The 23,769-nt window shown below is 38.9% G+C and overlaps 2 protein-coding genes across 2 annotated transcripts in view; both read right to left on the bottom strand.

Annotated features, from left to right (window-relative positions):
- Positions 1 to 2,483: 2,483 nt before the first annotated feature.
- On the bottom strand, positions 2,484 to 13,444 carry tgm5l (transglutaminase 5, like). The gene is made up of 15 exons (XM_060919509.1): positions 13,362 to 13,444; positions 12,963 to 13,139; positions 11,856 to 12,098; positions 11,459 to 11,577; positions 8,742 to 8,870; positions 8,472 to 8,649; positions 8,232 to 8,367; positions 7,972 to 8,075; positions 7,581 to 7,820; positions 7,436 to 7,468; positions 7,256 to 7,285; positions 6,932 to 7,129; positions 6,295 to 6,452; positions 5,824 to 5,960; positions 2,484 to 3,400 (listed from the first exon to the last, which is right to left on the bottom strand). Exons 1-15 carry the CDS (start codon positions 13,366 to 13,368, stop codon positions 3,247 to 3,249), a joined length of 2,043 nt encoding a protein of 680 aa, XP_060775492.1. The 5' UTR covers positions 13,369 to 13,444; the 3' UTR covers positions 2,484 to 3,246.
- Positions 13,445 to 20,327: 6,883 nt separating this feature from the next.
- The window catches only part of LOC132885161 (uncharacterized), a 30,046-nt gene continuing 26,604 nt past the window's right edge, over positions 20,328 to 23,769 (bottom strand). The window contains exons 6-12 of the mRNA XM_060919510.1: positions 23,407 to 23,472; positions 23,091 to 23,132; positions 22,937 to 22,981; positions 22,777 to 22,812; positions 21,079 to 21,238; positions 20,524 to 20,635; positions 20,328 to 20,398 (exon numbers count right to left, since the gene is read on the bottom strand). Coding sequence (XP_060775493.1) covers positions 21,201 to 21,238; positions 22,777 to 22,812; positions 22,937 to 22,981; positions 23,091 to 23,132; positions 23,407 to 23,472 — 227 coding nt within the window. The 3' untranslated portion in view covers positions 20,328 to 20,398; positions 20,524 to 20,635; positions 21,079 to 21,200. The remainder of the gene's footprint in view (positions 20,399 to 20,523; positions 20,636 to 21,078; positions 21,239 to 22,776; positions 22,813 to 22,936; positions 22,982 to 23,090; positions 23,133 to 23,406; positions 23,473 to 23,769) is intronic.

Consider the following 23,769-nt stretch of genomic DNA (forward strand, 5'->3'; position numbering starts at 1 on the left):
GAGAACACTAAATCCCAGATAATTGTCCTTACAGCAACAGTGAAAAGTGTACATCCCTGAATATTTAGAGCAAAACTTTTCTCTGAGCACTTTTCAGCAGATAGTTTTCTGACTGAACTGTTATGCACATAGCATGCTATAGTCCAATCATGACTTCTCCTATTAATGGTACTCTGTCTTCCTAAACATTGCAGCTAATCAAATAGAGTCAATTTTGCTGTATTGCATTTGATCAGGAACTAAGTTTTGTAGGAAGGTAGATCTGGGAATGTAGTTGGTGATCACTGGTTTATAAATTCTGTTCAGTGCGTGATATTGTATTAGCAGGAATGTGATTGTTAATAAAAGACACATAGTCCCCTCTACTGGCCAAGTCTTTGTATAAACAATTTCCCAAAGTGTTACAAAAGAACTTGTTCCTTCTTGTTTGCCAAGAAGTATTCATGTGTTTATGCATTAGGGTTCATATTTGAATGTCTGTTCTGGCCATTATGGAGACACAGAAAATTATAGAAAATGTTAATTTATTAGCCTTAGATATCAATCAACAACTATATATATATATATATATATATATATATATATTATATAAAGCTGATAACTGACAAGGCATGTAGCACTGAGTGGGTTATAAGCCATGTACAACGAGATTGAGTGGAATAACTGTTTTATTATACACACATTCATTATATTTTAAGAAACAGAGCATTTTTATTTAATCTTATTTTTTTGTACAAATTTGATAAATAAAAACTTAATACAAAAAGTCCGACAAAATCACTTCCCCTTAGGCAGAATTCTTAAAAATGTATCAGTGGCTGCACGAATTGACTTTAATGTTGTGTTTTTGCAGAAAGTGCCGTCTTGTTGTCGTGCCAAGGTATAGAATAACTTTTGACATTTATTTAATTCTTCCTTGGACATTTCAGTTTAGTAATTTTCAAATTTTCTGAGCCTTTGAACCAGTCTAAAAAAATTCAACAAATTTTAATGTTTAAAGATGAAGAATGTAAACAAACCGGTGAAATGACAGTAGCAATTTGTGAAAAATGCTATAATAATAATTCTTTAAAAAAAAAAAAGATATGTTCTTACCATCGAATACTTTCATTCCATATTTTGTTTTTGTATTTTTTGGGGTTTTGTTTTTGAATAGTTTTTTTTATTTCTACCTCGGTTGGTTCAGTAAAATTCTCCACCATTTTGGTTTTCTTTACTCATGGTACATGAGCTGATAGCCGTGGAGGAGAGTAGCCAATCAGAGCGTGTGACTGCTTACATCCAGGGAATGTGGAGATTTTGTATGTATCACAATTAAAAATATACCGTAAAATACCAAATAATAGCCGAGTTCCAATTAACCGCCGAGTTCCCTTTAACGGCCGGGTGTACGCGTGTGTTGTGACAAATAAAGGCCGGTTCCGAATACTCGCCGGGGTCTAAAAAAAAAAAAAAGCGTCCGAACGTTCTATCTAGAATCTTGAGGCCCAGCACTTTTCTGGTTTTCTGGTGTTTAAACGATTTTGCATTGCATAGTTTTCTACCGAAACAATATGAATGAATGAATGAATGAATGAATGAATGAAAAATGAAATTATTTCTATAATACTGTTTACAACATTTTGTTACGCAGGGGTGATAGCGTTCCGGCGCGCCATGGCTGGGGAAAAAAAAAATCTAGTTCGCCCATTGTCCTGTGTCATTCTGAGATGCGCAGATAGACAGTAAAGGGAATTCGGAATTCCCTTTACTGTCTATCTGCGCATCTCAGAATGACACGTAACTTACACGTAACTTACGTGATAATAAACATGCCATTTCAATGTTATAATCTTGGTCTACCGTAATATTTCTTGAGGAATGCAACTCCGTAACTTTTGACAGATGTCTTAGCCAATTACGTTTGACATGGGTGTGTGGGATATCACTTACGTCATCGAATGAGGAATACCCCTTTGGGTATACCCAACGAAAGCCAGCGTGTGTGGTGACATTGAGGACTGCGGGTTTCCAAGGTTGGACTGCTGCTTCTGTTAAACGACCTAAATTGCCGAATGCATGCGTCAAAGCACACACTGAGTTTTATTAAAGACCTTATACCATTTCACTTGCCCTTACCCATTCGGATCTGGAAGACGCTTTACAAAAAAGGTGAGAGCGTTCTAACATGCATTTCAGTCTGCTCGCGGCCAATCTAATCCAAGGGGCCTTTTCAACAAGTAATCTGTCGTGCAAGTTGGGCAGAAGCACGCGTCAGGCAGGCAACATGTAGGCCTACAAGTCAGTAACCTATTCAACTAACTTTCATCCGAACTTTAAGTTTTCTACGGGGTCGAGCCACCGTACCAACTCACTCGGGGAATAGGCTCATATCGGCCAAATAGGGAGACGTCTTGGAGAGAAACGTGAGAATGCAAGATGACAGTATGTAGCCACTGCAGGTCACTTATTTTTCAGCATAAGAAAAAACCCTTTGGTTTGACACTTCGCACCCTAATTATGTTGCTTCAACGTCGCGCCCTCCATGCAATTTCAGATTGACAGACATCGCGAAGCGCAAAGGGTGGAGGCTGCATGGGTGAGGGTGATAGCAAGTGACCATAACTTTGCAGAGTAATTAAATCACAGTGCTGCGCACAGACAATGGTGTGGTTTCTTGATTATTTTGTAAAGCATGCACTTAACTAGTCATTAACAGGAAAAGGTGTGTGATTTATCCTTTATCCACCCCGACTGTGCCATGCGAAGATGCATTCTGCGTCTTCAAAATTCCCCGAAGTCAGCACCGTGCTATCTGTAATCTAACTCTAAACAAACTGTAAGTTATACTGGTTAAAAGTAGGCCTATCTGAGAATGATTTTTTCCCCGTTTTGAGGTAGATTTTGGGGAAGGTGTTTGTGAAGAAGGAATTAATCGCCTGTTCCAAATAGCCGCCTAGTCTCTAATACGCGCCGGGTCTCTTACGTGATTGAGACAAATAATAGCCCGGGCTATTATTTGGTATTTTACGGTAAACAAAATATTTATGTGATACATGACCTAAGTAAAACAATTGTAAATGCTGGCCATAGATACACTTACATCAATTAATTATCAGTACAGTGAATATAGTTAGAAAAACACTGCAATAAATAAATAATACAGTTTCATATTTGTTTCTTCCAGTATACGTAGTTACCGGTACAGTTCAAGCAAATAAACATTTTACAATCAGTGGCTCCAGTACATGGTTCTGATTTCCTTTTTCAAGCTGGCTGTACCGTAATGGTTCTGAAGCCACGGATAATAATGTGGTTGAGATCCAGGCTCAGACTTGCATGCAGCATCTTCACTCCTGCCATCCTTGGTAGAAAGCGTACCATAGTGTTCATGGTCTCTCTGGGCTGCAGAAGTGCAACACTGTAGCAGGGAAGAAGAAGGTAGCTTAGATATGAACACAGTGAACTCACTATATATTAAGTGTCAATAATGTAATTTTTACAATTTGTAAAGGTTGTAGACATATTGGAGGAAAATAAATAAACCAGGAACTAGCAGAGATCATATACAAAGACACAGACTATACACGGTATAAAATTTATTGGATCGTATGATATATAGTTTGAATGCAACATTCATGCTCTCTTTAAAGATGGTTCTGTGTACATATTGTACGTACAGTGGTGCTTGAAAGTTTGTGAACCCTTTAGAATTTTATATATTTCTGCATAAATATGACCTAAAACAACATCAGATTTTCACACAAGTCCTTAAAGTAGATAAAGAGAGCCCAGTTAAACAAATGAGACAAAAATATTTTACTTGGTCATTTATTTATTGAGGAAAATGAGCCAATATTACACATCTGTGAGTGGCAAAAGTATGTGACCCTTTGCTTTCAGTATCTGGTGTGACCCCCTTGTGCAGCAATAACTGCAACTAAACGTTTCCGGTAACTGTTGATCAGTCCTGCACACCGGCTTGGAGGAATTTTAGCCCATTCCTCCGTACAGAACAGCTTCAACTCTGGGATGTTGGTGGGTTTCCTCACATGAACTGCTCGCTTCAGGTCCTTCTACAACATTTCGATTGGATTAAGGTCAGGACTTTGACTTGGCCATTCCAAAACATTAACTTTATTCTTCTTTAACCATTCTTTAGGAGAACGACTTGTGTGCTTAGGGTCGTTGTCTTGCTGCATGACCCACCTTCTCTTGAGATTCAGTTCATGGACAGATGTCCTGACATTTTTCTTTAGAATTCGCTGGTATAATTCAGAATTCATTGTTCCATCAATGATGGCAAGCCGTCCTGGCCCAGATGCAGCAAAACAGGCCCAAACCATGACACTACCACCACCATGTTTCACAGATGAGAGGTTCTTATGCTGGAATGCAGTGCTTTCCTTTCTCCAAATATAACGCTTCTCATTTAAACCAAAAAGTTCTATTTTGGTCTCATCCATCCACAAAACATTTTTCCAATAGCCTTCTGGCTTGTCCACATGATTTTTAGCAAACTGCAGACGAGCAGCAATGTTCTTTTTGGAGAGTAGTGGCTTTCTCCTCGCAACCCTGCCATGCACACCATTGTTGTTCAGTGTTCTCCTGATGGTGGACTCATTAACATTAGCCAATGTGAGAGAGCTCTTCAGTTGCTTAGAAGTTACCCTGGGGTCCTTTGTGGCCTCATTGACTATTACACGCCTTGCTCTTGGAGTGATCTTTGTTGGTCGACCACTCCTGGGGAGGGTAACAATGATCTTGAATTTCCTCCATTTGTACACAGTCTGTCTGACTGTGGATTGGTGGAGTCCAAACTCTTTAGAGGTGGTTTTGTAACCTTTTCCAGCCTGATGAGCATCAACAACGCTTTTTCTGAGGTCTTCAGAAATCTCCTTTGTTCGTGCCATGATACACTTCCACAAACATGTGTTGTGAAGATCAGACTTTGATAGATCCCCGTTCTTTAAATAAAACAGGGCGCCCACTCACACCTGATTGTCATCCAATTGATTGAAAACACCTGACTCTAATTTCACCTTCAAATTAACTGCTAATCCTAGAGGTTCACATACTTTTGCCACTGATAGATATGTAATATTGGATCATTTTCCTCAATGAATAAATGACCAAGTATAATATTTTTGTCTCATTTGTTTAACTGGGTTCTCTTTATCTACTTTTAAGACTTGTGTGAAAATCTGATGATGTTTTAGGTCATATTTATGCAAAAATATAGAAAATTCTAAAGGGTTCACAAACTTTCAAGCACCACTGTAAACGTAATACCTGAACCTTGATCAGTACAAACATCCCATTTGATCTGCATGTTTACATTACGTACGTATTTTACATACAATTTCTTTGTGTTACTCATGCAAAAAGATTGGCATTTCTGATGTTTTAGCTCCGAGAGAAAAGAAAGTGTTGCTCAATGCTGATTACATAGAATTCCCAACTGCCAAATAGACACCGCACCCAATTTCGGCTTGTACTACATACTTTGTTATTTAGTGGGTGAAAGGTGGAATTTGACATCACTAATTGATGGAACAGTGTTTTTTTTTTTCTCTTTCTCACTCCTGTCACAGTGCTTTAACTTCTCTTCCCATGAACTTAACTGCCTCAAACAAGATTGAGGTTTAGCCCTTTGAAAGTATATTCTTACAATATTCACAGTAAGATAGTGGTGTGACAAGTACTTTTCACTCCTTTATTCCAAAGAAAAGAGAGGTTCTCATTATTGCAGCACATTCGGGAAACCAGGTTGCAATCAGTGCTGAAAGGAATGAGGATAGAACTGCAGTAAACTGTGACTGAACTGAAAAGCTTTTCACATACTTGATGAGCACCTTCTCCTCCAGCAAGCCTGAACCGGCTATAGTCAACAAGCCTCTGACTGCCACAGAGAACGGATTGGTGAATGTCACCATAGAAACGTGGTGTCTGCAGGCGATGATATTGTCCTCATTATCAACCTGGACAAAACAAATAGTCATAATGATACAAGGTCAGACAGCTTTGTACAAGTTTGTAAGGAAACATTTTCATTAAATGTTTAATCTAAACTATAAAGCTAATTGCTAAAGCTTGATAAAGTAGATTACATCATTGACTTTTGAAATTCATAATTCTTTACATAATGTTTACTAGATCAGCTCTGGCCAGTGCTTCTTGATATATATGATACACTATATACAGTAAGTAGATGTGTACATAAATGTATCATTAAAAGGGTACACAATGTAAAGACCTTTTTTTATTTTTATTTTTTTAATGACCTCTAACATATTTTTAGCCTGGATCTCTTACCTGTATGTCGATGGTTGGGTTGGTGATGTTAAACTCTTCAGAAGCCAGGGCTCTCTCATGAGTGGTTGTATCCATTACGACCGCTGCCAAATTGACTAGCTGCTCATTCCCCAGTGCTTCATACTGACTGTATGAGATCTGGTGCTCTAGTAATTTACCTGAGTCAAGCGCAAGAGAAAAAAAAATACATTCAATTACATATAACATGATAATCTTCTGGTTGAGTTATTCAGCTATTATTCATGAATATGAATATATCATAGAAATTTGACTGATTACAAAATTTCATCAAATTTCATCACTAATAGTACTCTATGGCAAAATGTTCTTGGAATTAATGCATTACATAGCCAGAGAGTGACTGATTTGGAAATGAATGATTAGCCACTGACACTTTTCTTTTTACACAAAAACAAATGGTTAGTATGGGTTTGTTAAAAACTTTCCCACATTATAAACATATCACAGACATACCGGTTTACATTAAATGAATGACTGTAGATCTACGGTTACTGACCTATTGAAGTAGTCTTTTCAAACATTGATAGGTTCAACTAAATTTAGATTTAGGCTAAATCTGATTTTTAGAAATCACCTCAAATTAACATAAATTCTACACACTTGCACAAACACATACTTCCATGAGGAGCAAGCTGGATGATGTTACTGTCTTCCCAGAAGGTATTAGATGGACTGTGGTAATACTGCTTTGCCTGAGCATTGACATTTTCTCTTACTGTCTTCAGAACACTGTCACAATTAGTCACAGTGACTAAGAAGGAGATAGTTTCCCCAAACACAGGCAAATTAATGAAGCTCAGCTTTACAGAAAGACCTTGTGCACAAGGATACAAAACAGACATCTCAAAATCAGAAACATATCTCCGAAACAGCAACGAGCAATAACATTGATTTTTTTTCATGAACAACAAAGTAGGAAGTATTAAATGACAGAAATTACCTTGGTTGTTGGCTTGAGGTAGTCCTGGCACTGTAAGCAAAAATATTCAATACTTTATAAAGCCTGTTTGCTATTAATATATACAGTATTCTCATTGCTATAAAATAGAATATCAAAAGTTAATATTACACAGCAGGATAGGTTGTACCTAGAAATGCACTGCATATTGAAAAGACTTACTTGGACTTCTTGGTCTGACAGATGGTGGTAGAGCTGCATTGTTGGGGGAAATTATATTTTAGCAATTTAGAAACAAAACAAGCAAAAAAAAAATCCTCAAAAACAATAAAAAATATCCTCTCTCTCTCTCTCTCTCCTATTTCACCTTTCTTGTGTTTGTAGGTACAAGTGATATCCTGTGGTTGGTTAGATCCCATGCTCTTGGTGCATATGAGAACACCCACTCTGTCTGTCACAGTGGTGGAGCCCAGTATTTGTGCTTGGCGCACAATGTACACCTGCACATCAGCATTGACTCCAGCGTAGATAAATGGGACGTCATAAGCCAAGTCTATCTGACGCTTCTGAATGGCTTTTACTGGGGCAGGACCACACCTGTATATTCCTGTGATGTGAAGGAACATAGGATGCATAGTTCAGCATTAAGTACTGTCACAATTAAATTACTATAACTATAAGCACTACTCATATCTACGAATAACTGTAACTGATGCCAGAGATTCATGATATGCTTCAGCTAAAGAAATAAGACTGACCTCCACTTCTCTCCTGTGGAGTGGGGTCGACTGCCTGCCAGCCATCAAATCCTGATCTCAGATCTCCTCTCCTCATCCAGCACTCCACCCACACGTGAAAGTTCCTGCAAGGAAAATATAGGGTATAACTCCCTAATTTTTGTGCCTATTATAATGAATGAAATCATAACAGTAAGGCTATATAAGTAACTGTAAGTATGTAACTGACCATGAAACTTATGTAGTGTATTCACCACTGGCACGAATAATACACAACTCACCAGATACTGTCACGATTATGAGGCAGCTTTTCCCCTTTCTCAGTGTAATACTCTTCAATTACTAGGTTCGCATTAGTGTCATGAGCCGAGTTATAGTTGGTGACCACACGAGTCGGGATTCCCAGCACTCTCATTACTAATGAAAACACAGCATAATGTGTTTTTAATGATGCTTTTTCCCCAGAAAGCACATATTTGATATGTTTCTCATCAGCACTTAAGCATTATATTATTCTGCACCTGTGCACATGACAGCGGCAAAAACCCAGCACTGTCCATATTTGACAGGACGGAAGCCAGATTTGGCCCACTGTTTCAAAATGGTTCCACTGTCCGTCCAGTCTGACGGGTTGACACCATCTCTGTAATCCTCCGACCAATTCCCTTGCAGCACACCGCAGTCATCATTATGATTTATCTGCTCAAAAATACCCCACTATTAGTACACAGAAAAAGAACTGAGACAGACATGGGAGAGAGGAAGTAGAAGATGGGCGAGAAGTTGCTCACCATAGCTGAGACGACTCTGCTGATGTAAACAGGGTCAGCACGATTAGCATAATCACTCTTCCAGTTTTTCTTGTGTTCATTGCTCACCTGCAGTAGCATCATACAGATCTCCAGGATACCACTTTCATACTGAAAATGCAAATAATAAGTTAGTCTCCTGCACCTGCACCCACAGTAAACTGACCTTGGCTGTCTGTTTGCAAAGATCATGTTGAGGAAAGAGTTTACCAAATGCACTGATCAAAGCAGTATGCCTCAAACAGGCTTTACTAGCTATTTCTTCTTCCAGTGAATTTCAGGAATTAAGTAACCTTTTGGTTAGTTTTGTGCCATAGCGAAATGCACATAATTTAGTTAGTGATCAGACACTGGCTGTCAAAATGTCTGTGATGTACCGGGCTGTCACCTCATCATAATAATCTAAACACCGAATAGCTGTACAGATGACAGTGGGCAACTTTTTTTTTAATATATATATGTGACCTAATTAAATGACAAAAAAAAGCCAACACAACAGATTGAATTACTCATGTAGCATTCGACTATAGGTTGTAATTCGCAATTCCTGACCTCCAGCCAGGAAAAAACAAAGAAAATACCCCTTGACTTGGAATTCTTACTCAGGAACTCGGGCCGGTCTCCTCAACCCTGAGTTCCTCTGAGTTCAGCAAGTGACACTGAATCAACATGGCTGTTCTCGGTATCAGCGGTAAATAAAGCAGCACTTCTTACCTTTAAATGGTCAATGCTGTGTATATATTAAGTTTTGCGAATCAACATGAAGACATAGTCACTTGTTAAATATAACATTGCCATATACAGATTGCCATATAGAGTTTTTGTTTGTATTTGAGGAGGTAAATATACATCACTCATCACAGTTAGCTGGCTAGCTTGTTGCTAACAAAAGACAAACATGGAGGCAGAGCTGTTTTTCCCCATTCTGTGTTTGAATTGCATGGAGTTCAAAAATGTGTTCTTTCCAAGCTCCGACTTAAGTCAAATGGTGCATGACTGATTATTTTAACATTGATAGTTCATCAACAGAGATCAGTCAAGCAAAGACAAAGGCTTGTGTTAAATGATGCAAGTGAATTTTGACTCAAATGATGAGACAGAGACTGTTATGGATGATGCTGATAATTAAAGACATAACTCATTTCCCTTTAAAAACTTAGAATTCTTTAGATTATAAATGTAGAGATTTTTAGGCAGCATATTTTTAGTGTTTTTTTTTCTGTTTTCACTTTTGGGGTAGGGGCGGCACGGTGGTGTAGTGGTTAGCGCTGTCGCCTCACAGCAAGAAGGTCCGGGTTCGAGCCCCAGGGCCGGCGAGGGCCTTTCTGTGTGGAGTTTGCGTGTTCTCCCCGTGTCCGCGTGGGTTTCCTCCGGGTGCTCCGGTTTCCCCCACAGTCCAAAGACATGCAGGTTAGGTTAACTGGTGACTCTAAATTGACCATAGGTGTGAATGTGAGTGTGAATGGTTGTCTGTGTCTATGTGTCAGCCCTGTGATGACCTGGCGACTTGTCCAGGGTGTACCCCGCCTTTCGCCCGTAGTCAGCTGGGATAGGCTCCAGCTTGCCTGCGACCCTGTAGAAGGATAAAGCGGCTAGAGATAATGAGATGAGATGACTTTTGGGGTAACCAGACTTTAAAATGCTAGACCTTTCTTTGTGATTGAGACATCAATTTCAGTTACACATAGCCCTTAGTTTTAAGAACTATTTATAGTATACAATGTCAAAATTTTACCATGTGAAGGGTTTTTGCAGCCACACTTATATAGTAAATTGTAATCTGGGTATAGAATTAAATTTTCTGCTAGCATGATCAATCAATATTAAATGTGAAGGTTTTCAGTTGAAAACTACACTGTAAAAAATGTCCGTAGAATTAACAGGGAATTTATGTAAAATCATGACATAAAAAAACTGTAAATACAAAAACAATGAAGCAGTGTGTAATTTACATCAATATACTGTAAAACTCCTCACCAAATACCACTGTTAATTTAACAGTAAGAATATGTTGAATTGATCATATTTTTTTGTAGAATTTACAAATTGTTGTAGTTTAAACACAGACAAACTGTAATACTAAAACAGAATGTGATAGTTAAAATTACATAATTGCCCTGTTAAAAAAAATACAAAAACGGCCACTGTCGTGGCTCAGTCGACTAAGGCGCCATACTGTGAATCTGGGGACCCGGGTTCGATTCTGACCCAAGGTCATTTCCCAGTCTCTCTCTAGCTCATTTCCTGTCTCTACACTGTCCTATTCAATAAAGGTGAAAAAAGCCCCCCCAAAAAAATATCTGTCTAGTAGATCATTGAAACCAGCATACAAAAATCCCGTTGTTCTTACGGAAAAAAACTGGCAGCTGGAGTCACCAGAAAAAATCCGTAAAATATACAGCAAAACGGTAATTGCTTTTACGGTACAGCTTGTACATTTTACAGTTAAATCCAGCATATAAAACACTGGACTTCTGTTATATTTGCTACTTTAAACTGTAAAATGTACATGCTGTGCTGTAAAAGCAATTACTGTTTTGCTGTATATTTTACGGATTTTTTCTGGTGACTCCAGCTGCCAGTTTTTTTCCGTAAAAACAACGGGATTTTTTTTACAGTGTAGTCTTACAGTTGAAAATACCAAAGGTCAAACTTATCCTCTAGCATTACTTAAAGTAAAACACTGAAGCTTCTCACACCTGATCAAAGCCCCATGGCCTAAAGCTGATGTTTTTGGCTGTACCCTGGTACAACAGGCCAAAGTCATTCTTCACATACTCTTCTCTCTGATTTTCTTCAGGCAAGTAGACAGAGTCAGCTATAGATAGATAGATAGATAGATAGATAGATAGATAGATAGATAGATAGATAGATAGATAGATAGATAGATAGATAGATAGATAGATAGATAGATAGATAGGACAGACACAAACAAATTCAGTATCTTGTAGCATCTTTCCTACTGATATAAACTTTAGATAAATAATATGAGACACAACAGTATTGTGTAATAACAGAATGGTTCAGTGTACTGTATAGTGTAACCTCACAAGCATTAGATAAAATGTTTGCAACTTCAGGAAAATCCACACTCACCTGCACACCAAGGATTACAGAGCAGGGTAAACTCTCCAACCTTGCAACTGTGAGAGCCAAAACGAGACATGAACAACAGATGGAGCTCATACACTCCCACGCTAGCAGTGGGCGGAATGTACACACCCACAGAAGCCTTGTGAGGGGTGCTGGGGCCCAGCGTATCCTGCTGAAAATAGGCAGACCACTGGAACTGAGATGTGGCTTTTGAGGATGTGATGGGAATGTCATTGTAAAGACGATCTGCAGGGAAGAAAGAATGAAAAGTGGGAGAAGGTTATTATAAGGATTTATTCTTGATCTCAGTTTAACCAAGAAGGTATTAACTTATTTGTAACCCTTTGTTCTTATATGCTATACTGACATGCAAATATTTTGTCTTAATACCAGCTATCTTAAGAACAGGCTGTACATCAGGAATGTGTCTGAACATTTTGCTTATTATTGCATACCATTGCGATAACGTGTCCTGCTCTGCTGCAGATAACTTGACCCACTTACTCGCATGCAGACTTCATACACACACACACACACACACACACACACACACACACACACACACACACACATATATAAAGTATCCTGTTTTCTCTTCGTTTTCTGGGGAATTGTGAATAAAGACTGTGAAACTATGGAGTTCCTGTCTTGTTTCACAATTCGCCCCAGAGCTCTGGGTGACACGAAGGGACCGATCTGCGAGAGGGTGATCGCTCCGGTTGGAGCAAGAGGAAGAGACGGTGAATCTCTGACCTAACAGTTATAAATTGAGAAAATTGTGTATAGTAGGGTAGCTGTCTGAGGAAGACCACTCTTTCATATGTGTAAAACAGCTGGGATGTTATATCATGTATTTTTATATCAATCAATCAATCAATCAATCAATCAATCAATCAATCAATCAATCAATCAATCAATCAATATTTTATATCTTGAGGCTTCTTTGTGCAAATGTAATTTAGCAAAATTGTAACAGTTTTTTTTTTATCTGTCAAAATAAACATTGTATGATAAAGGACAAAGCAAGACATAAAGTAAAGATAGTTCATAAAGATCAACTTAAGATTTTTTTTAAAGGTACCTTATATAGCCAAAAATGTGGACTCATACCTAGTTCTATTCTGAGTATAAGGTCATCTTTTCTTGACATATAAGGTCCATTGAAGCTCAGTGTGAGTCGAAAAGGCTGTCCCCTCCTCACTACCAGAGAAGTGAAGTTTAGCCCTTCTGTCTTGTGCCACACATGGTTCTGAGCTTCCTCTAGGCTCACGTGAATAAGTTTCAACCCTGAACACACAAATACAGAACAGTAACAAATTGATACAAGACTATGATTTTAAAATGAATATTTTAATGTAAGGCTGGAACAGAAAAATACACAGTGATCTATTTATGCTTAATCTAACTGTCTAAATATTAATTTATTATACAGTATGAATGCATCATGAGTCAAAAACAAAACACATTACATGTACTGTGCATCTACATGACAGAATTGTAGAAACTCACCTTCCATTAGTCAGTGCTGTGTTGTTGCTAAACACTATCGTAAACTCACAACTCCTTTATATCTTCAGCAGGTTGCCACACCTTTTGAGTCAAAAATGTTCCAAAGAATGTCTTATGACGTAATCAATTACAGAGTGTAAATGTGCAGTCACACACTCCCCAGTGCTGAAATCACACACTGTGTTTTATTTTTCAGAACTAATTTGAAATCATAGCCTTCCAATTAACAAATATCACTGGATTTGATTTTTGTGAACACAAAAAATATGGTTTATATAACCAATTAATTATGTGAGTAATAAATTTTCCCAGTTTTCCTCCTGTCCTGAATTTAGTGTTTATTGTTTTATTCTCTCTCTCTTTTTAAATCCCTTTCACTCATCCATGATTTCACTTACTAAAGCATTACCCAACACACACAAAGACATAATTTGAGGCAACATGCCTCAAACATGAGCAGGCAAGTGTACTGTACGTAATAAAGAAAAATAATAAATCTAAAGGCAGCTATCACCTATCACTTGGGTGAGGTTGCTGAGTGTGGGCTTGTCTAAGTTTCTGGTGTTTCTGGTGTGGCGTAGAATGAGTCAAAATGGGATGGGGCAAGATTTAAGCAGTTAAGTTATGGAGTTTAATGTAAAAGTGCATAGCATCAGAAAATGTACACTTCCTTTCAAGTACTAAAAAAACCCCTTCTTTATAACATCACTGGGATTGTGATTCAAATTACCTTCAGGAAAAAAAAAAGCTCTTGGACAAAATCCTCTGTGGCATAAATAAATATACAGCATTTTTTTTTTTAAATTAACTAAGGTACCATCCATTGGTGTTTGTCATTTATAAATAACAAAGCAAATTAAGAAAATTATTAATGTATATTTGTCTTCTAAAATTTCTAATTGTTTTACGCACAAACAATTAGAAACTTTAGACAGCACATATATACATAATGATCTTTTATATATATATATATATATATATATATATATATATATATATATATATATATATATATATTTTACATATTTATAAATCAAAATGAAATTACCTGTATAAATGACATCATGTCCGGAAGCAGTAAAGGTTAGTTAGGTAAAATGGGCCACATCTTGGAAATACCTGTACTCTATTTTGATAATGCATAAATGTAATAAGCAATAAAACCTTATATAAACCTTAGATAAACCTTCCATTATCAGGTAAAATGTGCCAGACACGGGACAGAAGAACCATCATCCAACAAAGCAAAACACATTATTTTAAAGTATTTTAGGTGTGTGTGTGTGTGTGTGTGTGTGTGTGTGTGTGATGGCGATTTCTAGTTACAATTTAAAATATTCATTAATTTATCTTCAGTAAGCACTCCTACTTGAGTCATGGTGGACCCGGAACTTATCCAAGAATGCTCAAAGTCAGATAGGAATACACCCTGGATGGGATGCCAGCTCACCACAAACAGTTAAAACAATTTTTATTTATATATATATATATATATATATATATATATATATATATATATATATATATATACAGGGTGTCTCAAAAAAATGTACTCACTTTGAATGACGAGAAAACCTTTATTTATGAGCATAGAGTGAAATGGAATAGCTTCGAATACAGAAGACAAATGTAATTGAAGAATCATGTTTGCAAATGTTCAAATTGATGACCATTATTGTCCAGACAACGCTGATAACGCGCACCAAGGGATTCGCAAACATCATGAAACAGGTCATTAGGAATATCGCGACATTGTCTTTCAATTTCCAATTTCAGTGCATCAATTGTTCTTGGTTTGGTGCGATAATTTCCTGCCATGCTGTGATTAATTAATTACACCTGCAACACAAAAAAGGCAGCATGTTAGGGACAGTTAAAGTGTGAGTACATTTTTTTGAGACACCCTGTATATATATATATATATATATATATATATATATAAAATCTGTAGCCACTTATCCAGTACAGGGTTGCTGGCAAGCTGAAGCCTATCCCAGCTGACTATGGGCGAGAGGCAGGGTACACCCTGGACAAGTCACTAGGTCATCGCAGGGCTGACACACGGAGACAAACAACCATTCACACTCACATTCACACCTACAGTCAATTTAGAGCCACCAATTAGCCTAACCTGCATGTCTTTGGACTGTGGGGGAAACCCACGCAGACAACATGCAAACTCCACACAGAAAGGCCCTCGTCAGCCCCTGGGCTCAAACCCAGGACCTTCTTGCTGTGAGGCAACAGTGCTAACCACTACACCACCATGCCACCATTTATGTTATTCTGAAGCTCTCTTTTTTATTGAACATTAAATTAGCATACATTAAACATTATATTAAACACATTACTTTGCTGTGTTCAATTGCAGTTGTCAGGGTTACTCATTTCTATCTACAGAATTCACGGGCGATTGCTCTAAGACAGCGAGGGAGGCTCAGCCTCCTCTAAAAATGACGAACATCGTGTAGGATGAATTGCTCTAGGCTTATGTTATAGCCGACCTTATAACATTGCTATTTCAGATCCAGAATCATAGAAATATATGTGCTCAACCCACTACAGTGCGAAATCATTCCGTTATAACTTTCCCCAGTTCGCCTAATGTGTGCGTGAGTTTTTCCCCCTCGACAGCGCGATGCAGCCCAGCCTCAGTGGATTGGGAGCTATGTGCTTGTCAATCTCAAAATGCAAGACGATTATTGAACAAATACTGCGAAAATGCCCGCCCACGGACTCCGAGCCTCACATGGGAGGGACATGGCAGTTTCCGCAAGGAGACTGGTGATTGGTGAAAGCGGCCGGATATTTTCTTTGATTGACAGCTTGTTTCAACTATAGACAGGCAGCGGTCAGTGTTGCCAGATTGGGCGGTTTACCGCTCAATTGGGCGGTTTTAAGTGCATTTTGGCGGGTTTTGAACATATTTTGGGCTGGATAACGTCAGCAGTATCTGGCAACATCAGTTCAGTCCCATGCGGATTCAGAAGTGCTGTGGTGTATTGTAAGAGATCAGCTTACATTTCGATTTCATTCATTACATACGGTTTCGACCAGCTTTTTTAGTTTGTATATATTTTCATTGTAAATAAAATGTAAATATAGTGTTGTCAAGTTTGCTATCTTAGTTCCAGAAATTTCGTTTATTTGAGTGACTGAACTTGAGGGGGCTAGTCAGCTAGCAAGAAAGCTGCGCACGGATGCCAAGCATTGCTGATTTAATTTTGGCGAAGCCATTTGCCAGTCTTCCTTTTGAGGAAAAAATTAAAATTAAAGAGCAGGGTAGACCAACGCCTCAAATTGACTTGGTGAAAAAGGTAGGGAATAATACTCGTTCCTTTCAGCTCTCCTGGTATGAGAAAGTGAATTGGCTAACAGCAAGTGACCCACATCAACAACAGTAAATAGGCTACTTTAGTAATATGTCATGGATGGACCAAAAATATAGAATCTATTTAAAATGTTTATGCTGAGTATATTATATTGGAATATATGTTTTTCTGGATATGAATTAAACACAGCTACAATTTGGAAAACATTTTTAAACAAAAACACAGCCGAGGTCAATTTTTAAACAACATGCCACAATTTTAAAATATAAAATGTTAAAATATAACCCCCCCCCCCCCCCCCCCAACACCACCATCATGTATATTGGACAGTAGGCTAATGGGCCAAAAGAACCTGTTATTTCACAGTTTGTGACCCTGCCAACAGTCAGCCAGATCAGAGGCAAGAGTATGGGCAAAATTGATGTGTTTTTTCTTTTAAAATCTGGAAATATCGTAACCGACCAGCCTCCCCTGTTTGAAAGACTACCAGCCGCCACTGACAGAATTCTTACCATATCTTTGTTGTGTACCACAATGCACATGTTGTACTGAATTTTTACATCACTATGTATTGGTAACAGTATATTACTCAAAAAAATCACCACTATTATTTTACTGGACAATTTATTTAGCCATTTCATGGCTAAATATACATCTTAAAATACATTTGAAGATGCAAAAAAGAAAAATAACAGAATCTGATAACACCGTGTGTATTCATTCACAAAAATAGACTATAACAATCTAAATTTATTTTCAATTAAATAGTAAAGAAAAAATTAAGAACAGCAATGAAATGAAAGAGGATTCTCACAGAGACTGAATATACAGGAATACAGTACAAAATCCAATTCTATCTTATACCTGCTAAGTGCTAAATTGAACAAGAACAATAGGGACAGATTAAGTAGGCCATAGTCCTGAATACCACAGCAAATGAATGAATGAATGAATGGATCCCTTTGTGACACATCTACTGAAATGATTAATATAACAAATAACATGGGGAAATTGCATTCTATTTTCTAAAAACAGATTCCAATTAGTTAATCTTGTTTTTTCACCATGCTGGTAACCAATAAAATAAGGGAAGTGTTTGTTTGACTGCACAAACAATATTATTTTACATGTGTATCATCAGCTGTGCTGTAGTCAGTACAGTATGTGTAATGTTAGCCACATGAATAAGTGTGTGTGTGTGTGTGTGGGGGGGGGGGGGGGCATGATTTTTCTTAAAACCAAAGGAGAGGTTGTTTTGTTTTGTAGCCACCTTTATATCATAGTAACCATGTTAACCATACTGGAGCTACATCACAGTAACCACAGTATTATCACGATGTACAGGTGGGAGCATGGGTGTAGGTTGAAGGGAGGTAACTGAGTATAAGCTACAGGAGTAATGACTCAAGTGTCACACCTAAGCCCTGTTCTCTAACTGTCTCACGTCTGTTTAGATTACCTTGTTCTCACTCTCACTCCCAGAATGTTCCGACTGACACGGGTACAAACGTACATTAATTTTTTTTTTATACTGCACCATGTCTTTTTCATATATTCTTTACCATATTTAAAGCAGATTTAAAGTGCATTTGCACGTTTGTGTTTTTAGACCTGGAACTACACTATATGGCTAGAAGTACTATCTATGGACAGCTGACCACACTGCAAAAAATTGAAAACTGAATTTGAGGAGAAAATTCCTTAATACTAGTGAAATTATCTTGCTGTATGGACATATAATTTTACTTGACAAGACATCTTGGAATAAGTTGGTTACAATCTAGAACTAGTTTTAATGACCTCAGAGTTGGTGTCTTGTATTCTTCTAATAGGAAATGCTAGATCGTTTCAACTATCTCATCTCATTATCTCTAGCCTCTTTATCCTGTTCTACAGGGTCGCAGGCAAGCTGGAGCCTATCCCAGCTGACTACGGGCAAAAGGCGGGGTACACCCTGGACAAGTCACCAGGTCATCACAGGACTGACACATAGACGCAGACAACCATTCACACTTACATTCATACCTACGGTCAATTTAGAGTCACCAGTTAACCTAACCTGCATGTCTTTGGACTGTGGGGGAAACCGGAGCACCCAGAGGAAACCCACACAGACACGGAGAGAACACACAAACTCCACACAGAAAGGTCCTTGTCGGCTGCTGGGCTCGAACCCAGGACCTTCTTGCTGTGAGGCGACAGTGCTAATCACTACACCACCGTGCTGCCCCCTACTGTAAGTTCCAGTGAAGGGAAACCCTTAATATTACAGCATACAAAGACATTCTAAACAATTGTGTATTTCAAGTGTTTTCGCACCAGCATGGGGAAGACTCACATATGGGTGTGATGGTCAGGTGTTCACATACTTTTGGCCACATAGGTTAAGTTTTGACATTCTCTTTCTAGTGGTGACATTTTAGGTTGGTAAAGAAAAGAAGCATGAAATGGTTCCATGTTTTTTGCTTTTTACATGGGAAAAACCCTCCAAAAGTATTGGAACATCACGGCCAATTCTTTTTTTGGCTTTCTACTGAAGACATTTGGGTTTGAGATCAAAAGATGAATATGACATGGTAGACCAGAATTTCAACTTTCATTTCCTGATATTCACATCTAAATGTGCTACACAACTTAAAACGTGGCACCTTTCGTGGTAGACGACCCAATTTTTTGTTGAGCAAAAATACAGGAACAGATAATCCTATATTCTAGTCTTATCCTAGTCATATAGTCCTTCATGTATAAGTGTTTCATTCTTCTTTTATGATAGTTTTCCAGGCTTGTACCATAGCTTCTGTCAGTTGTTGCTTGTTTTGGGGGGTTTCTCCTTTCAGTTTCCTCTTCTGGAGTTGAAATGCATGCTCAGTTGGTGTAAGGTCTGGGGATTGACTTAGCCAGACTAAAGCCTTCCACTTTTCCCCATGATGAAGTCCTTTGTTGTGTTGGCAGTGTGTTTTGGGTCACTGCCTTGCTGCGTGTTGAAGTTCCTCCCAATTAAATTGGGTGCATCTTCTTTGTACAGTAAATTATCAGACAGAATGTTTGTGTAGCCTTCTGAGTTCATTCTAATGCTACCATCCTGAGTTACATCATCACTCAGGATTAGTGAGTTTGTTCCAGAAGCAGCCATGCAAGAACAAGTCACGACACAACCTCCACCATGTTTCACTGCCCAGATAGCAAAAATCAGTTGAATCAACATTGAAATAGCGTTTGGCAGAAGACATTATTTCAATGTTGAAATGATATTGAAAGTGTCCCCTTGAATTTGGGTTGAATCAACGTTGAATTTTCAACCCTATCAGCATTGAATCAGTAGTGATTCAACCATCATCTAAATAGAAACTTACATTTAAATTTCTGTTGATTTCATGTTGAAATAATATACTGAATCAATGGTGATTCAACCATCATCTAAATGGAAATCGACATGTCATGACACTGAATCGATATCTGTTTGACCATTATCTAAAAGGTACATATGCTAATAGAGTATAATTACTTTTATTATTCATTCAGAGTTACTTCATGGGTGTCTATCAGCCTACACAGACAGATCAAACACTGCATACAACCACATACATTCATACATATTTGTCAATTACTGAATGAAATAACAGAAGAGGGAGTGTTTGTTATTGTTGTTTTATTGTGTCAGTAACAACAGAAAAAAAAAAAAAGACTTCAATCCTGAAGTGGAGGCTGTGGGAGAAGCAGAGGCAACATTTATGTCAGTGCTCATGATAGAACGTTTTGCAGACAGCAAATACTACAAATCACCTCTTACTTTTACAAAACAGCAATTTAGGAATATCAAGTTCACTTACATCTAGTTCCTTTTCTTTCCCCTGACACGCCAAGGGGCGTACCGAAGCCAATTTTTCACCAATTCGCTGAAGGCCTGCTGGGTAAGCCGCCGGTCACTCTGCCGAGCAGCAGCTGAAAGACAGGAATAATACAAAAGTTGTATGACATATAATATAATTCCATTACTAAGAACTGCATTTCTTAGTTTTATTTCATTACTAAGAATTGCATTTCTTGAGGCAAACCACAAATGGTATCTTTCGTTCACTGTGTGATTTTGTGGAGGGCTATGAAATAAGATTAAAGAGTCTGCTAAGTGTAATGTTAGATAGAACGTTTGGCCCGACTTAAACAGTTTAAACAAGGCATTTGTAGAGGGGTGTGTGTGCGCCTGCGTGCTACCACAGTAACCAATATTTCTTGGATCAACAGCATGTGTCCAAATTTTAATCTTAGTTTGTGATGAAATGCAATGTTTATCTGAAAACAGTTCTTTAAGTGTACAATATTGAACTTTTACCATTACTGTGTCAAAACGGCACGTGTGTCAAGAAGGAACATTTATATAAACTCACCAAACATGCACTCCTGTAGCACGGTTTCTTTAAAAGCCTTTTTGTTATTCTTGCCAGCCCAACTGTAGCTGCAGGCCAGGCCATTGGTAAGTGCTGTTCCAAGCATCCTCCGAACCATAGACTCAGAAGTGGTGCCTCCCACCAAGGCCAAGTGGGCAATCTAGTGAGATAAGAGGAAAAATGGAATAAAGCTCATGCCAGTTTGCCTATAGAGTGCCTAAGTTTCCGCCCCTTCCGGGCGCTTCATGGGGCCAAAGATCAGTTCACTGTTGAGTGGGATCTACTGGACAGATCAACCTCACACCATATAGTGAGATGAACATTGTTTTTTAAATTATTATTAATTGAAACACAATAAGAAATGTATAAGTCAAGATCAGCTTCTTTAACAAATTACCATCTTTAGACGGACTGCCTCAGTCTTCAACAGTGCTTCAGCATTGTTAAAGTCTGCCTCATTGCTGAGGGGCAGTTTGATGGGGCACTCCAGAGCTTGACCTTGATCGGGGATGCCACCTGCCATGTGCCCCCTGAGGAACTGCATATCCCTTGCGAGTCCTCTCGCCACCACAAGCACCTCTGCTACCATCTCCGTCAGCTTCTCGATGGTCTCTCGTCTCGTCTCGTCTTCTTCCGCTTATCCGGGGCCGGGTCGCGGAGGCAGCAGTCTAAGCATGGAAGCCCAAACTTCCCTTTCCCCAGACACCTCGGCCAGCTCCTCGGGAAGAACACCGAGGCGTTCCCAGGCCAGCCGAGAGACATAGTCCCTCCAGCGTGTCCTGGGTCTTCCCCGGGGCCTCTTCCCAGAGGGACATGCCTGGAACACCTCCCCAGGGAGGCGTCCAGGAGGCATCCAAAAAAGATGCCCGAGCCACCTCAGCTGATTCCTTTCGATGTGGAGGAGCAGCAGCTCTACTCCGAGCTCCTCCCGAGTGACTGTGCTTCTCACCCTATCTCTAAGGGAGCACCCAGCCACCCTGCAAAGGAAACTCATTTCGGCCGCTTGTATCCGCGATCTTGTTCTTTCGGTCATTACCCAAAGCTCATGACCATAGGTGAGAGTCGGAACGTAGATCGACCGGTAAATTGAGAGCTTCGCCTTTTGGCTCAGCTCCTTCTTCACCACGATGGACCGGTAAAGCGACCGCATCACTGCGGAGGCTGCACCGATCTGCCTGTCGATCTCACGCTCCATCCTTCCCTCACTCGTGAACAAGATCTCGAGATACTTAAACTCCTCCACTTGAGGCAGGACTTCTCCACCAACCTGGAGAGGGCAAGCCACCCTTTTCCGGTCGAGAACCATGGCCTCGGACTTGGAGGTGCTGATTCTCATCCCAGCCGCTTTACACTCGACTGCAAACCGCCCCAGTGCATGCTGAAGGTCCTGGTTTGAAGAAGCCAACAGGACAACATCATCCGCAAAAAGCAGAGATGAAATCCTGTGGTTCCCAAACAGGATTCCTTCCGGCCCCTGGCTGCGCCTAGAAATTCTGTCCATAAAAATTATGAACAGAACCGGTGACAAAGGGCAGCCCTGCCGGAGTCCAACATGCACTGGGAACAGGTCTGACTTACTGCCGGCTTCTCGATGGTGATGTCTTAAAAAAAGGATGGAAATAAATTGTCATGAGAGAAAAATGTGCACATCACTTATGTTGTTACATACAGTACCATAACTGCTTTTAATAGACTTACCTTTGTAAAGCTGCCCACTACCTTGCATGGTCACATCTGTAAAACAATTTATGCACGTTAATTTCATGCATTTCTCTAGTGTAAACCAGACTTTATAGTTAAGGTGTTATTGCAGAATTGTGTGCACATGACTGTACAAAAAGGAAATATGGCATCATACTTTCTCTCTGTGGGACCTGCAGCTGGTGGCAGGTAGCGCCTGATTCTGAAACACAATAAGAAACGTACAAGTCAGTCAGATAAGACTCAAATTCTATTAAAAGGTGTCAAATACAGATGCTTATGAGGCTACCGACAACTATTTGGTAGCTTACCATTGAGAAACTGGTCACGTGGAGATATGTCACCAAACAGATCTACAAAAGGGGAAAAACAAGTTGTGTGAAACAAGCTTGTACAAAATTCAGAATTTAATATTGAATATGAATTGGCATCATTGTTTTGAATCTGCATAGAATTGAATTTAAATTGGGATTACAGGAAGTTGAATTTCTCTGCAATTCAGACAAATAAATTCATTCATTCTTATAGCACATCAGTGCAAATGTGATCCTTTTAGCATACATTTTTCTTCTAAATGGGGATGATTATATCACAAAGACTTCAAATAAGAAATTAAATGTGATTTACCATGTCTTGTCAGTTGTGACGGCCTAAGCTGACCGTAATGGCCTGGAGCCGACCTTGGTGTTGTTACTGAAAAGTACACACATTTTAAAATTAAAATGCCTGCTGATTTATGCATCATACCAATGAGTTCCTGATAAATACATAAAACATACATTACATCAATACATACACTACTTCATTTACCATAGTTTTCAAACTTAAAGTACAATGTGCGATTTTTTTTTTTTTTTTTTTTTTTAAGATATTTTTTTGGGCTTTTTGCACCTTTATTGGATAGGACAGTGTAGAGACAGGAAATGAGCGGGAGAGAGACGGGAAGGGATCGGGAAATGACCTCGGGCCGGAATCGAACCCGGGTCGCCC

The sequence above is a fragment of the Neoarius graeffei genome, chromosome 4 (assembly GCF_027579695.1).
Source record: "Neoarius graeffei isolate fNeoGra1 chromosome 4, fNeoGra1.pri, whole genome shotgun sequence".
In the NCBI taxonomy this organism is placed as follows: domain Eukaryota; kingdom Metazoa; phylum Chordata; class Actinopteri; order Siluriformes; family Ariidae; genus Neoarius; species Neoarius graeffei.

Coding starts and splice junctions, on each gene's coding strand:
- tgm5l (XM_060919509.1), bottom strand. Junction 11,578..11,855: donor CTGTAATCCTTGGTGTGCAG/GTGAGTGTGGAT, acceptor ATCTATCTATAG/CTGACTCTGTCTACTTGCCT. Junction 7,821..7,971: donor TCCACAGGAGAGAAGTGGAG/GTCAGTCTTATT, acceptor TTCACATCACAG/GAATATACAGGTGTGGTCCT.